Here is a 17421-nt window from a genome sequence, read left to right as displayed (position 1 = left end):
TCTTGATTGGGAGGATGAATAGCAAACAAGAGTGGCTAACTTGCAGAGAGAGATAGATGACCTGAAAGAGGAGGTGGAATCTATCGGGAATGAGATGAGAAGTATGAAAGATGCGATAAGACGAATCAGAGTAGGAGTGAGAGAGAGTTATGGGAATGATAGAAAAGGAGAGAATAGAAACAGTATGAGAGAGGGAATGAGAAGAATGCGAGGGAGTGGTGGAACCAGGAATACAGTGATACCAGGAAAGCAGGTAAATAGGGGAATACAGAGAGAAAGTGTTAGAGGAGAGAGAGTGAGCAATCAAAGAACAGAATGGTAAGAGGTATGATGTATGGAGTATGATGTATAGTATGGAGACTCGATGATCCATGGTGTGCAAGATAGAATGCCAGAGGTGTGTTTGCCTGGAAGAACGATAGAGAGTGTGGCTATGGCAATTAAGCAGGGTGAAAGGGTGGATGAGAAGATTGTGATAGTAGGCACGAATGACTTGAGAGGCAGTGTTAATCAGGTGGCGAGAGATCTGTAATTGATGCTTGAGGTTGTACAAAAGAAAATGTAGAGAGAAAAGGTGGTGTGTGTGTGTGTGTGTGTGTGTGTGTGTGTGTGTGTGTGTGTGTTAACCAGGTATGCTAATAACGAGTTTAGCAGAAAAGCAGTAAGAATGAATAGCATAATAGCCAGAATGTGTCAGAAGAGAGGATTGGAATATGCAGATGCTTGGAGGGCATTTGAGAACAGAAAAGCGCTCTATGTGAGACACCGATTGCATTTGAATGAGGAAGGACATAGGCATCTGGAGAGATTCCTGTTTTCTGAACGAGTTGGTGTGTCAATGCAGAGAACTAGAATTCTCAGGTTGGATGGTTGCAGGAGTGGTCTCTTGTGGGAATGGGTGCTTGGGGGAAAAGTGATGACATCAAGTAATGCTGAGTCTCATGGAGTTCAGAGAGGATAATGATAGGTATGAAAGCAGTGACACTTTTATGCTTTATACTAATGCCAGGAGTATCTGTAATAAAGGAGATGAATTGGTGGCATTGATAGCATCAGTGTGACCAGACATTATTAGGATCTCTGAGACATGATTGACGGAAGATGATATAATAACAGGAGATAGAAGTAGCAGGGTACAGCATTTTTCAACAGGATAGGAAAGGAAAATGTGGTGGTAGAGTACTGCTTATGATAAGTGATAACTTATGTCCTCTCAAAGTGGAGACTTTGGAGGGCAGTGACACTAATGGTTTTGAAAGCATATCGTGCGAGGTAGAGGTGGGCAAGACAGAATATTAGTCGGGTGTTCCTACAAGCCAAGGAGTAAAGAGGGTGAGGAGCGGGAGATGTTTAGGCAGTTGAGCTTGGCAAGTGCAAGAAGAATGATTGTTATGGGAGATTTTAACTAGAGCAGTATATGCTGGGAAGAGGAAAATGCATATAGTAATAAGGGAATGTAATTTCTAGAATTCTTCAAGGACAAATGTCTTAGGAAACATGTAATAGAAGGAACACGAGGTTCAAGAGTTTCGGATTTGATCATAGCATCAGAAGAGCTGATTATAACTGACATGGTATCTCTGAACCCAATTGGAGAGAGTGATCATATGGTTTTGACATGGAAGATTATTATTTGATACCTCCAGGGAGTCCAAGACTCATTGAGGGAGGGCACCTACTCTACAACTCTTCATCGCCACCACTTGACCTCATTCACCAACCACATTATCTACACCAATGACATCTACTGTCCACTACCATCACTAGGATTTTTGACAGACAATCACAAACATCCATCCCCACAGTGGGATTCGACTTCAAAGATGAATAGACATGCAGGAATATCACAGAGAAAGAACTGTATGTGGAAATATAAGGCAGCTGATTATAATAGTCTTAGATATCAACTTGGGGCAGTTCCATGGAGGGCAGAATTGTACGGCCAGGATATCATTAGTGCTTGTAAAATTGTGAAGGAATATTTGTTAGCAACAATAGTAAGTTGTATTCAACGAGTGAAGAAGAGAACACAATTTGGTGTAAAATGGATGACAAACAATATCAAACAGGAACTGCAGGTGAAAAAGAAGTCATGGAAGAGATATAAGGAGTGGGATGGAGAGCAGACACATGAAGAAGATAAGACTCAGGTCAGGAGAGTGACTAATATGGTAAGGAAGGTGACACTGGAATATGAGAAGTGATTGGCACAAAGATCCAAATAAATAATCCTAGGGAATTTTTTAGCTATGTGGCCAGTAGGAGGAGGAATGATTGTCGAAGAATGATATTGTGGGATAAAAATGGGAATAGAGTGACTGATGCAGTGGAGATAATGGAGTTGTTCAATGAGCACTTTATTGGAGTATTTCAGGCTGGAGAAGTAAGTTTTAATACTAGAGAGATAGGGAGGTTTGAGGTTTAGTGGTGGAAGAGGAGAGTGTATTCCAAATATTGAGTACCCTGGATGTCAGTAAAGCTGTGTGACTGGATGGTATTTCACCATGGATTTTGAGAGAATGTGCTAAAGAACTGACAGCTCCTATGACCTGGTTTTTCAATGAAAAATCTGGCTACAGGAAGGGTACCCAAGAAATGGAAGGAAGGTAAGATAGTGCCATTGCATAAGGGCAGTAGTAGACTGGAAATGTCTAATTATAGGCCAATTTGTGTATCATCTGTAGTTGTTAAGGTCTTGGAGAAATTAGTGTGGGTCCATATATACAGTGTTGGACAGATGAGGGTAATGTTATCTGTGAGTGTCAACAAGAATTTGTTAACTGTTGCTCTTGCTTTAGCAATACGATTGCCTTTTATACTAAAGTGACAAGAGCAGTTGCTGAGGGAAAGGAATATACCGCCGTTTTTTTTTTTTTTTTTTGCAAAGGAATTTGACAGAGTACCACATGATAAGCTAATATTTAAGTTGCAGCACATGTATTTACATGTTGAGTTTGTTAACTGGATTCAGGATTTGCTGTCTGATAGGTATCAGAGAGTTGTGTATAATGGGGCAATATCAAGGAGGCGGAAGGTTACAAGTGGGGTCCCCACATCGCTCAGTACTGGGACATGTACTGTTTAATCTTAACAATGAAGTTGTCAATGGACTGCAGGGGGATATTCAGTTGTTTGAAGATGATGTGAAGCTGGGAAAGGTTATTATTAATAATGCTGATGCAGGAGCCCTGAAGATGATTTGAATAAACTAGACAGATGGGCAAATGAATGGGAGTATCAGTTTAATGCCGCAAAATGTAAAGTCTTGAAGTTTGGGATACAATGATGGGAGGCTACATACTCAATTGGAGGAGCTGTACTAGAGGATGTAGGGGGAGAGAAGAGATTTGGGGGCCATGATTGATAGAAAAGTGAAATTCAGTGAACATATTGTGGTGAAGGTAAGCCAGAGGATTGCTGCAATACTGAGGAGGACGCTGACCTGCAGAGATAAAAGTTATCGTTCCATTGTATAAGACTCTGATCAGATCACACAGAGTATTGTTCTCAAATTTGGTCCTCGGGATTTGAAGAGGATAAATTAACTATGGAAAGGGTACAGAGGCAGATAACTCAGTTGGTTTCAGGATTGTATAGTGTTAGTTATGAGGATCGGCTGAGGGAATGTTTTACTGCAGAGTTTGGTAAATAGAAGAAGGAGAGGAGATGTCATTGAGACTTTTAAACTATTGAGAGGTAGTTACAGGGTTGGCACTGGGGTGTTCTTTTGATTGGTGGAACAGCAGGAAGGAGCATTGACAAGGGGGGGGGCATGCCTGGAAGTTGCAAAAGGAAGCTGTGAGGAATGGAGTGAGGAGTGATTTGTTTGCATGGAGGGTGGTTGAACCATGGAATGCATTGCCTGATAGAGTGGTGAGAGTAAGAATGGTAAATGACTTCAAGGTGTGGTATGATAGACTGTGTTTCCTAAGGAGGACCTCCCACAATGAGTCTTTTACTCCATGGAGGCCTGAATAATGATAATAATAATCTTAACACACTGTGCTTTCAAAACTTTTTCCACTATCACTTAAAATCATTTTTCTTTTCTACTTTTTAGCAGTACGGTCTAATCAGTTAGTTTGCAGCCCACAGTGATTAAATTCCAAACCACAAATTTTTACACTTAGTTTAGTTGGCTGCGTGGATTTCCAACCTTCAGGAAAGCAAACCAGATAAGTTCAAATGTGACACAACTATGTTTTAATAATAAATTATTTTCATTTTCCAAAGCAAGATCAATGTTGTGTTTATTGGAGTTCTGATGTGGCTTGGAAAAAATACTGCTTTGTTTCTAGCATGGGTTTCTTAAACTGTCTAATCCTTAGCCACTTTACATTGTTAATGTGTAACAGGATTGTAATCTTTTAATGGATGGGATTGTCCTGAAAAAAACTATACTGAATTAAAATTGTCACTCATTTGTCCAACTGTATGTCAATTTAAATCCTTGAGAAGACATTATATTCACATTTATGACTAGTCTGTTGATCTTTGCATAAGTTGAATACCAAAATCCCATTATGTTTCCTCAGTTATCACTTATGTCTCTCTCTCTCTCATCAGCATGCCTACTTTTCTTTCCTTTGTTTTCACACTTTCCTTACTTTCCTCATAAATCTTCCTGGAATGGTCTCTTTTCTCCTCCTCTTTTCTATTAATAATGCATGCTTATTTCATCTATATCTGATATCTATAAATCTCTCATAAACTTATATATCTCAAACATTCATCTTCAATTTAAGCATGTAGAATTCCTCTGCTGTTATTAAGAGCATCCTTTCCTTCTCTTGTCCTTCCAACCCAATGAAAAATATTATGTCCCTTCATCTTTGTTCCCATTAATATTCAATCTTCATTCTTATACAGGGTGTTCCAAAATTCACGCAAGAAGTAATTTTGATAGAAAACACAGGTTTTTAATTAAAAATTGTAATTTCTTATTGATTCATAAAGTATATGGTATAAGGTTATGCATGGAATAGCAAATGAGGTAAATCGCCTCCATGGCTTTGCTGGCACATACGCACTCTTTTGTCGAAATTTTCCATGACCGTTTTGCATAAATGTGGCTCAATTTCCTCCTTCAAGGCGTGGGTGGTCGTGGGCTTGTTGGCATAAACCTTAGACTTCAAAAAACCCCAAAGAAAAAAGTCCAACAACGTTAAGTCACATGATCTGGGCGGCCAATTCTGATCACCAAAATGGGAAATTACACGACCAGGAAATGACTCATGCAGTAATTGAATTGTTTCTCGGGCTGTATGGCACGTGGCACCGTCTTGTTGAAACCACATGTCATCCACATCCATATCTTGCAATTTAGGCACAAAAAACTGGATTATCATGTCCCGATAGCGAGCACCATTAACTGTTATTGCCTTACCAGTCGCATTTTCGAAGAAGAATGGACCAATGATGCCTCCAGCCCAAAATCCGCACCAAACAGTGACACGTTGTGGATGCATTTGTTTCTCAACAATCACTCGTAGATTTTCAGAACCCCAAATGCGACAATTTTGTCGATTAACGAAGCCATCAAGATGAAAATGAGCCTCATCACTGAAGATGAGTTTGTTCGAAAAATAAGCATCCACTTGTTGTTGTTCCATAATCCATTCAATGAACTCTCTTCGCTGTGTGTGGTCAGTAGGCTTCAGTTCTTGAGTCAGTTGAACTTTGTAAGCATAAAGATGCAAATCTTTCGTGAGAATAATAAATTTAGTTTAATCCTTTATCCAAGGATTAAACTAATATTTATTATACTCTAACCAAGTGAAAAATAAACTTTCAACATCTTTCGTGAGAATATGCTGTAGAGAGCTTCTCGAAATGCCCAATTCAAGACCACGGTGCCGAAATGATGTTCCTGGACTCTCAGCAACATTCTCACGAACTGCTTCGATGTTTTCTGTTGAATGACTTGTTGAAGGATGGCCAGAGTGTATAAGATCACTAATTGATCCAGTTTCCTTGAATTTTTTAATTAATCTTTTCACAGTTGATGAAGTTAAATCACTATTCCGACCATATTTTGTAAGAAAATTGTGAACTGTAGCTGCCAAACCTTCAATATTTTTTAAATATTGGTCAACAATGAAAATGCGTTGTTCTTTAGTGTAGCGCTCCATTTTTAATAACCCTGAACTGTCAGCTGTCACGCTGTCTTTTTTTCTCGTTTGCAACACTTTACCACACAAATGGCCCTAAATTTAAATCTTGCGTGAATTTTGGGACACCCTTTATTTCACTTTCACTAATAGTTTAATAGATGTGCTTTCAGAAAGAAAGCATGTTTTCAAATGTTTGCTGATGATGCAAAGTTAGGTAGAATTACAAGCCCCTGTGCAAGGATGACACACAAAATTCAAGCATTCCAATCTTTTTTTTTTTTTTTGTTTTAGATGGGAGATGAATTTCATTGCCAGGTGTGAGTCCATCACTTCGCTGATTGCAGGCCTGAAGTGGCTTGCAAAAGTTCCATGTTTGGTCTCCAGAGCAATGTTTCTGGACCATGTAAAAATAAATTAAAAATAATATATATATATATATATATATATATATACACAATATATATATAACTGATAAAAATAGGGAAAAATGATCCTTAGCTCACCTTCAGTACAAAATGTACTATAAGTTAGCAAATATCCTTTCATGGTAGGACATAAAAAAAAAATCTCTGCAGGGAAGATTTGAATAGACTTTTAATGTGGAGAGATGAATAGGATTGTAGTTTTAATATCAATAAATGCAAGGCACTTCACCTTGGAGTGCAGAGATTTAAGGCTACTGTATTGATGGAGCTGTGCTTCGGGAAGTGGTTGAGACTCGGGATCTTGGGGTGATGATAGACAGTAGACTAAAGTTCTAAGGCCATATTGCAAGTGTTGCAAAGACTACACATCATATTGCTTCTTTGATAAGAAGTACACTGGCATGTAGGGATATGGAGGTGGTGGTGACTCTGTATAAAGCATTGGTCAGACCACACATGGACTGTTGTGCTCCAATTTGGAGCACAACAGTCCATGCACAACACCTAGTTATATTTTTATGATACACTAGAGAAGATCTAGAAGATGAATGACCAAAGCGATATCAGGAATTCTGGACTGTTAGTTATAGAGAGCATTTGAAGGCATGTAGATTGCAGAGTTTTGTGGATTGGAAGGAAAGAGGAAATATGAGAGACCTTCCAGTTAGTTAAGGGATTCTATCAGAGTGGATGTTAAGATGGAAAGAATGAGTGGCCATCCCTGGAAGTTGTATAAAGATATGGGGAAGAAGGGTGTGAGGAATAAAGTTTTACATGAAGAGTTGTTGAGGAGTGGAACACATTGCCAGAGTGCATTGTGAATGCAGAGATTGTAAATTATTTCAAGGTTCAATATGATAAACATGTTGCTAATTGAGTGGGCCTCCCATGATGAATCTGCTGATTCCATGGAGGTTATTATAAAAATAACCTCCATGAAGTCAGTAGACATATCATGGAAGACTCATTCAACCAGCATCTTGTCTATCAATGATAATATTAATTTTCTTGGAAGTCCAACTCGTGCCACAAATTTTTTCTTCCTTGCATCAATTGTGCTACTCAGAATTTGACTACTCATTAAACTTCTACCATTCTCCTCTTCCATCATGGTCTTTGCTTTAGTTACATAATATTAACTAGTCTCCATGCATTCTAGGAAATAGAAATGTTCCTGATTTCATATCTTTTGCTTGTCTCTTTCTTCACTCACTGCTCAGTTTCTGTCCATTCACTGCCACACTTTATCTCTTTTGCCTACCTGCTCTTCCTTATTCCTAACCTAACTCTCTCTCTCTCTCTCCCCCCTCCTTCCCTCCCTTTTTCTAATAACATTTTCATAGATGTTTCACATTAAACCCTTATATAAAATTATGTACATCAAGAAAGGGTTACAAGCTTTCTATGAGTAAAGCAAGGCTTATATATATATATATTCATAATGCATCAGAATTCATTCCAATTTCAAAAAAAAAACCTGCAGTAAACAGAACATGTAGATTCATAAGTCAGTTTTGCATATCCGTATTATTACATTATGTCCAAATTCAAGGTATACTTAATATGACTAACCTCTTCTCTCTGTTTTTCTAAATGAATGATTCCGCTCATAAAAGGTCGCCAATCTATGCAATAGGTGCACTAAAGTATTCTAAAAAAAATTTGTAGTGCTCTAATCAACTTGCTGTCTAAAGTTTATATCAGAATCACAGCATATAAATAACTGATTAATTGCTTTATATATATATATATTAAAATCAGTGACACCTCAGAAGTTATTTTTATAATAGTAAGTTTCTCATTTTTGTACTCATAAATAATTTTACTAAGATAGAAATATTTTAATGCCATAAACTATTTTCATTTCAGAAATTTTATTGTACAGCAAGTTCCCTATACTAATTTAGTAATGTTAGTGAAATACACAGCTTGCCGTTGTGAAACAGCTGTTCTAACTCTACAACCAAAAGAAATAAAACGCAATGATACAGCTGACTGTTTACATCTAAAACGTTTACAAGACTTTTACAGACGTCGTCCACAAATGTGTATTAACTATCACCCAGAGGTAAGATCATACTCTTCATTGATTTTAACTTTTGTATCAGATTTTTATTGAATGATTGGAATTTATGTTAAACATCGTTCAATGCAAATGTAGTAATTTTCTCAAATTCCATAAAAAAAAATAACATTTTTATAGCATTTGCAATATCTAAAATTTCTTTACTGTAGTAATCATTATACACTGGATCCTACCAAAAGTCATAGGATGCATACAGATATAAACAAAATATGTCTTACTGGAATTAGTAAAACATGGTTAACCATGTTTCACTAATTCTAATAATCGCAGGACAGGCTTAGGCTATCACTGCCACCATTTCACTTCTTTTAATCCTGACAGATGATTGTCCTGATGGGAATAGAAATATAAGGGTATAGCATATTTCAGCAGGACAAGAAGGACAATCGGAGTGGTGGAGTGCTACTTGAAATCAGTTGAGCCCTCTCCAAGTAGAGAATTTGGAAGGAAATGGCACTAATAGTTTTGAAAGTGTAGAATATTAGATGGAGGTAGGTGGGACAATGTATTTAGTGGGATATTGCTATAGTTCAGGACGCACACAAAGGGTGATAAGCAGCAAAGGTTTAGGAAATCAGTTTGGTGAGTGCAATACGAGTGATCGTTATGTGAGATTTTAAACATAAATTTTGCAGAGGAAGCAGCATACAATAATAAGGGGATGGAATTTCTGAAATTCTTGAGGGACAAATGTCTCAGGCAACATTTAGAGAGAACACAAGGATTTAGAGTTTTAGATTTGTCCCTACATCAGAGAAGCTCTTTGTAACTGAATAGACTGCATAGGCATGTACAGGCCCACATGCAGAAGCTTCAAGGAGAAATGAATTTATTTGGAATTCAGTTGTTTGCAGATGATGTGAAGCTGGGAAGGGTTATTAGTAATAGCGCAGATGCGGCAGCCCTGCAAGAGGATTTGAATAAACTAGACAGATGGGCGAATAAATGGGGGTAGGGGTTTAATGCAACAAAATGTAAAGTCACGAATATAATAAATTTAGTTTAATCCTTTATCCAAGTATAAGCAAACAAAGTTTGTGCCTGAAGTATCTTCAGGACTGAGGCAACTCGTAGTAAAGGTGGATCAAGATCTCATCACTACTTGTCTTACTATCTCCCATAATGCAAAGCACATCTTCTTGCAGACATGTATAATGCTATGCATTAAGGGAAGGGCCACTACCCAGACCAGTTTCGACCTTTATTGAGGTCTCATCAGTGGGAGCCAGACTCAGTGGTGGTGATACTAAGGTGGAAGCAATTGAGAAGTCATATTTACCTATACAAGTTGCCAAAAGGTGTCTAACCTTATTATTAAATTACTCTGGATTTAGAGAAAGACGTTGAAAGTTTTTTTCCACTTGGTTAGACTGTAATAAATTTAGTTTAATCCTTTATCCAAGTGTAAGCAAACAAAGTTTGCGCCTGAAGCGTCTTCAGGACTGAGGCAACAACTCAGTCCTGGAGGCAACTGACGAGACCTCAGTAAAGGTCGAAACCGGTCTTGTTAGTGGCCCTTCCCTTAATGCATAGTATTATACATGTCTGCAAGGAGATTTGCTTCACATTATCGGAGATACTAAGATAAGTAGTGATGAGTGCTTGGTCCACCTTTACCACGAATTGCCTCAGTCCTGAAGATACTTCAGGTGCAAACTTTGTTTGCTTACACTTGGATAAAGGATTAAACTAAATTTATTATAGTCTAACCAAGTAGAAAAAAAACTTCCAACATCCAGTAGTCTTGAAGTTTGGGATACATCGATGGGAGGCAACATACTCTGTTGGAGGAGCTGTACTGGGGGAAGTAGGGGAGACAAGCGATCTGAAGGTGATGATTGATAGAAACCTGAAATTCAGGGAACATATTGCAAAGGTGAAGGCAACCCAGAGGATTGCTGTAGTACCGAGAAGGACGCTGACCTGCAGAGAGTTATTGAAGAGTTATTGTTCCATTGTATAAAGCCCTGATCAGTCCCCACTTGGACTATTGTTCTTCAATTTGTCTCCAGGATTTGAAAGGAATAAATTATCTGTGGAAAGGGTACAGAGTCTGATAACAAAGATGGTTTCAGGGCTATATAATGTTGTGAGGATTAGCTGAGGGAATGTGGACTGCAGAGTTTGGTATATAGAAGAAGGACAGGTGATATGATTGAGACTCTTAAACTGTTGAAGGGTAGTTACAGGGTTAACACTAATGAGTTCTTTTGCTTGGTGGAACAGCAGGAAGGAACGATGACAAGGGATCATTTAATGCCTCCGTAGCGCAATTGGAAGAACGACGGTACATTGCGCCCTTCGATTGGAATAGGCCTAAGTTCGATTCTCGTCGCGACGGGAGGAATCTTTATCTGGTCGATTTCAATCGATGGTGAGTTAGCCGATCTCATACGGAGGTAGCAGGGTTTTTTTCTCCCGGAAACTCGGGTTTTTCATCCCGCATACATACAAATCGGCCCTTCAGAACACACGCAATTTACAGACAAAAATTACTAGTTGTGGTGGTGTTGGAGGTGGGCGGTAGATGGCGTTGATTCGTAGTAGAGGTAAGGTGTAGAGAGAGTTGAAGATGTCCTCCCGCGATGAGTCTTCGGACTCCTTGGAGGTATCAGGAATAATAATAATAATAATCATCCCTGGAAGTTACGAAAGGAAGCTGTAAGCAAGACGTTGAGGAATCATTTCTTTGCATGGAGGGTGGTTGAACCGTGGAATGCATTGCCTGATAGAGTGGTGAGAGTGTGAATTGTCAAGGAGTGGAATAATAGACTGTGTTTTCTAGGAAGGACCTCCCACAACGAGTCTTTTGATTCCATGGAGGCCTGAATCATAATAATAATAATAATTTGGTGTAAGGTGGATGACTAATGAAATCAAACAGGAACTGCAAATAAAAAAGAGGTTGTGGAAAAAGTATGAAGAGAGAGAGAGGGGAGAGTATTTGCATGTGGAATATAAGACTCAGACCAGGAACGAGACTAGAATGGATGAATGACCTATTAGGTGGAAAAAGAGGTATAGTGACCAGCATAGATGGTGCAGTGGAGCTGTTTAATGATGTTTACTGGGATAATTCATCCTGGAAAGTCAGGTTTTATTCCTGTAGGAATGAGAAGAGTTGAAGGTTTAGAATGCATGAGTAGGATGTGTTTCAAACTTAATACTGGAGTTCAATAATGCAGTGGGACTGGATGGGATTTCATCATGTGTTTGAGAAAATGTGTTAAAGAATTGACAGCTCCATTCATTTGGCTGTTCATGAAAGCCTAGCTACTGATAAAGTGCCCAGTGAGTGGAAGGAAGGTAAGATAGTGCCATTTCACAAGGTTAGTGGTGGTGGTTGTAGAATGCAGACATCAAACTAGGGACCAGTCTGTATTTATTTTGCAGTTGTCAAGGTTTAGGAGAAATTAGTAAGTGATTATATACAAAATTGGATGGATGAGAGTAATATTATCTATGAGAATCAGCATTGATTTGTTAAAAGGCTGCTGTTTCAGTAATTTGGTTATCTTTAAAGTGTCAGGAGCAGTTCATGAGGGAAAGGTATACGCTGACATTTTGGATTTTGCAAAGACATCTTATCATATGGCACCCTATCTTTGATAGGGTGCCATATGATAAGATGTCTTCCTCAGGGATCATGATATTGTCACTAGGCAGGGAGATATTCACTTATTTGCATTCATGGTTAAGAATTTATGATGACACAACACACACACACGTGTTAAAATAATTACTTTACTTAATATTAGAAAAGTAACATTCGACATTGCGACCTCTATATTGAGGTCATCATCAGGAAAATACATATGTATAAGAAACAAGCTACATGTTACTGCACTTTACAAAGTTAAAATAAATCTAAGCTGCTTATTAATCTTTTATCTACCCTGACCTCAAGTGGGAAAAAAAATAATATTATTAAAATAATAATAATAAATGAAATAAAGTTTAAAAATAAATAAATAAATATAAAAATAAATTAAAAACAGAACTACATTAAACATTTCTAAAGTCCTCTCGTATTGGGATTTCTTTCTAGGCTTGTTCTGGTTGCTATAAGGGTTGTAGATGGTTCCTCCACATTCTTGGAATGATTAATCCATCATTTTTGTTCAGGTTTGGTTCAGGTTCAGTTTTGTTCAGGACCACAACACATACCAAATGGTGAACTACAATCCCACTAAATGCATCAAAAAGAAAACAACAGAATTGATTAAATCCATGATCACATGGGCAAAAGAAACATATGGTCTGCCAAAAATACACAAAACAAACACACCACTACACCCGATATTTGAAGGAATCGACAACCCTAATTACCAGTTTTACCCAAGAAATTAGCGGCCACACTCAAGGAGTTGGTAGGTCATTCCCCCTCCTACATAAAAAATACACATTTTATAAACAAAATTAAAAACATCACACCCAACAACCAAGATTTATTAGTCATCTTTGACATAACTGCCCTTTTCACCAATATCCCGATCAATAATGATACTATTATTCTCCTACAGAACACATTTCCGCCTGACATCACGGCCCTTTTTGCCCACGTACTCCACTCCGGGTATTTCATGTGGCAAAACAATTTTTACCTACAAAAAGGAGCTACAGCCATGGGCTCACAACTCTTCCCCCCCCCCCCCCAAATAGCTAACTTTTACATGGAAGACTTTCAGCAACAAGGTCTAGATTTGGCCAGCCTAAAGCCCAAAGTCTGGCTCAGATAATATTTTCGCCATTTGGCCGGACAGTCATGAAATATTTAATACATTCCTTAGCCTCCTGAATAAACAACACAAACATATCCAATTCACCATTGAAATCGAAAAGAACTCTCTTCCTTTTCTAGACACACTCATCACACGTCTTCCCTCAGGCTGTCTCTCCTTCTCGGTCTACCACAAACCTACACACACAGGCCTGTACATACACAAAAATTCATACCACCACCTAACACAAAAACTAGGAGTCATAAGCACCCTCAAACACAGAGCACTATTTGCTTGAATGAATAAGCTCTAAACCAAAAATATGAAATCATTAAGCATACATTTGTAAAAAATGGCTACAATAAATAAACAGTCCACGAGATCCTTCATAAAAATACCACTAAAATCAAAAAAGATTATAAGAATGCCATAGCCATACCCTATGTTAGAGGCAATTCAGAAAAAATAGATAGAATACTACATGAATACATCAAGACTACCTTCAAATCCCTTACAAAAAATTAAGAAATTTACTCAGTTCTTCCAAAGATCCTCTTCCACACCTGGCCCACCCAGGGGTTTACAAAATTCAATGTACATGTAACCTATCCTACATAGCGGAAATAGGACACACTACTCTAATCAGAAAAGACAAACACAAACGACACATTAAATACCTCCATTATTGAAAAATAGACCTATCAGACCACACACTCCAAACATACTATACAATTGACTGGAAAGGCACCAGGTCCCTACACTGCACCAAAACCTGGTTTGAGAGAAAATTCAAAGAAGCCTGTGAAATGCTAAAACACTATCCAAACCTGAACAAAAATGGACTAATCATTCCAAGAATGTGGAGGACCCATCTGCAACCCCTATAGCAACTGGAACAAGCCCAGAAGGAAATCTCAATACAACAGGACTTTAGAAATTTTTAATGAAGTTCTGTTTTTAATTTTTTTTTTTTAATATTATTAATTTTTTTCCCACTAGAGGTCAGGCTAGATAAATGATTAATAAGTAGCTTAGATTCATTTATCCTTTGTAAAGTGCAGTAACATCTAGCTTGTTTCTTAATCATATGTATTTTCCTGATAATGACCTCAATACAGAGGTTGAAACATCAAATGTTACTTTCCTAATATTAAGTAAAGTAATTATTTTAGACCTGTGTGTTGTGTTTCCATGAATTCTTAACCATGAATGCTAACCACCATGTAACCTTAAAAGAAAGAACAGTTATTTGCAAATGATATGAAACTTGTGAGGGCTATTAATAATAAAAAATATTAAGGGAATGGCTGCCGGACAGATATCAAAAAGTGGGATATTGAAGGCAGAATCAATGCGAAAACAGGTGACTAGTGGTGTGCCACAAGGTTTCAGTGCAGGGACCATTGCTGTTTAATTTGGTTTGAGGTTATATTATGAGTGGTTGTGTTAGGCTAGGTAAGGTTAGGAATGATGTAGGATAGTAGTTTGGCGCTTTTGTGAAATTGATGAAATTTATCTGTTTTATTGTGTTTTTTTCCAGTGGTGGCCAGTGAAATTTTAAGTGGGGTGCTGCCTATACAAAATATAAAAAAAAAAAATTCTTTTTTTCCTAATCAGTAATCAATTTATTAATAAATAAATCAGTAACCAATTTATTAATAAATAAATCTACAGATTTATTTATTAATAAATTGATTACTGATTAGGAAAAAAATAATTATTTTTATTTTTATTTTGTATGGGCAGCATCCCCACTTAAAATTTCACTGGCCACCACTGGCTTTTTCTTTAGAAAATTAGTGTTGATTTTCATGCTTTTAGAGTATTTAGTGTCATTTTAACATTTATATTGTGATATTGTTGGCATGGCACCAGTGCAATGAACAATGGTCCAAAACACCACATTGTCAGACAATTTGAATTTGCAGGTTTTTATTCAGTGCAATGTGGGTGTGAAATGTATTTGTCGAGAAAATTAAAGATTATGTGGAAGGAAATTGAAATTGGAGAGAAAGTATGCATTAAGTGTTTCAAAAGTGAGTGTCTGCTAGGTGATGAGACCACAGCAAATGCTGATGGTATGATGAAAAATTATGTTATTAATGTTGAATGTGTTACCATGGAAATAGAGGAGAATGAAATGGACATTAATAAAGAAATAGCATGCTTAAATGTTATCCTTCATAGGATCAGAGCGTGAAATGAAATTGAAAAATTGCAGAAGCAGTACGAGATTAGCAGAGCTGAAAAGAAAATGAAGCAGGTGGTCCAACGGAATAATAAAGACTAACCAAACAAAGAAGAAAAATAAGTAAAGAAGAAAATTATGTATGGAGACTCAATGATCAGGGGAGTACTTAATGAAAGTATGACAAAAGCGTGATTCCTGGGTGCAAAAATTCACGATATTAGCCACACCAACTGGATGCAAAAAGATAAGCCGAAGTAAATGATTGTCTTTGTTGGTACAAATGATTTGAAAGGCGAGAAGTATTCTATGAGGAAGGATGTAAAGAAGTTGTTAGAAGAGGCAAGACTGAAGAGTGAGAAGGTGAAGATTATAAGTCTCCTACCACACTATGATAGAGGCAAACTGAGGAGGAGGGAGTTGGCAGCCAGTGAGTCTATACATAGATTGTGCAGAAGGAATGATGTAGGATTTGTTGATCTGTGGTCTCTGTTGGAAAGAAGGATTTGTTCGATGCTGATGGACTGCATCTAAATGGTTTTGGTGTTAGGTTTCTGGACAGAGCTTTGTTCACTGAGCACGCTAAAGCACAAATTCAGGGTGGAAAACTTAAGGGTGGAAGTAAGTCAGTTCATGTGAAGGTAACCATGAAGTGAGTGAGTGTGAGGACCAAGTTTGGAATCTAGTCTTTCAAGTAAAAAAAAATTGAATAGGGTAGTCAATTCAGGAAGTAAAGGTGGCTTGGGGCCTAAAGGGATGCTGCAGTTTCTATATACTAATGCCAGAAGTATCAGGAAAAAGAGATGAGGTTTTGGTATTAATTAGTGCAACCTTGCCAAAAGTTATAGGTATTAATGAGACTTGGCTAACAGCAGATTATGTAGTTACAGGGATTGAATGTGAAGGGTTTAGTATTTTCAGGGAAGAAAATACTAGACACAATAGGATGGGGGAGGAGTACTGTTGATGATGGCAGATGAATTGCAACCAAAAAGAATAGGAGATAGATGGGAGAGTTGCTGTTCATTTGAAGCTAACTGGTACAGATTAAGGCCAGTAAGACACAATATATGATTGGTTGTTGATATAGGCCAGAGGATTTCATAGATGATCAAGAAGACATGCATTGGCAAATTAGTACAATAAGTGCAGGCTAATTGATTATTTTGGGGGACTTCAACTATGGAGAGATCACATGACAGGAAGGAAATGGAATTTATATAACTACTGAGAGATAATTACTTAAGGCAGTGGTTCTCAAACTGTGTGGGGTGCGATCCCCAGGGGGGGCACGAATAGCTTGAAAGGGGGCACAGCATACTTTCCTACAGATAAAAATTAAAACTGCCCTAAATCAGTTTTAAAAATAACAACAAATAAAAATACAGAAAGAAAAACTTTTGATGATACAGGTTTTAATTATCATGAATTTCAGAATAACTAATAATTATTTTCTTCACTCGCACTTCTAAAATGCATGTGCCAGAGGCAGTGTTGATAGTTCGGCAACGGCCGCATCCTCTTCCAGGCAGCACTATAATATTGTTTCATTTCAATACTTGTTAGTTAAATATTGTTTCATTTCAATCCATATTATGGTTAATTGCAAGTGTTAAAACTAATTTTTATTGTAATCCTAATATTGTGTCAAAAACTGTTAAATAGTATGTAGAAAACTCAAAATAAACTGAATAAAACGTCAAACTTAGTATGACTTCTATTTTGATAAATAAAACTGGTGGGGGGGGGGGACCTGCCTGACAGTGTTTTCTCTTGTCAGGTAGGGCTCAGAGGTAAAAAGTTTGAGAACCACTGACTTAAGGCAATATGTGATGGAGGGGGGGGGGACTCGAGCTACAAGAGTATGGGACCTGGTCATAGGATCAGA

General features: G+C 37.6%; 1 protein-coding gene across 4 annotated transcripts in view; it reads left to right on the top strand.

Annotated features, from left to right (window-relative positions):
* LOC150106232 (voltage-dependent calcium channel subunit alpha-2/delta-3-like) overlaps positions 1-17421 on the top strand; it is a 2133114-nt gene that overhangs the window by 2009981 nt on the left and 105712 nt on the right. For all 4 annotated transcript variants that reach the window (XM_090393048.1, XM_090393049.1, XM_090393047.1 and 1 more), the window contains one exon: positions 8408-8606. In XM_090393048.1, coding sequence (XP_090249174.1) covers positions 8408-8606 — 199 coding nt within the window. The remainder of the gene's footprint in view (positions 1-8407; positions 8607-17421) is intronic.

Source organism: Typopeltis vanoorti, chromosome 5, assembly GCF_054136105.1.
Source record: "Typopeltis vanoorti isolate ZY-2024b chromosome 5, IOZ_Tvanoo_1.0, whole genome shotgun sequence".
NCBI lineage: Eukaryota > Metazoa > Arthropoda > Arachnida > Uropygi > Thelyphonidae > Typopeltis > Typopeltis vanoorti.
This window is presented reverse-complemented; position numbering and strand designations above follow the sequence as displayed.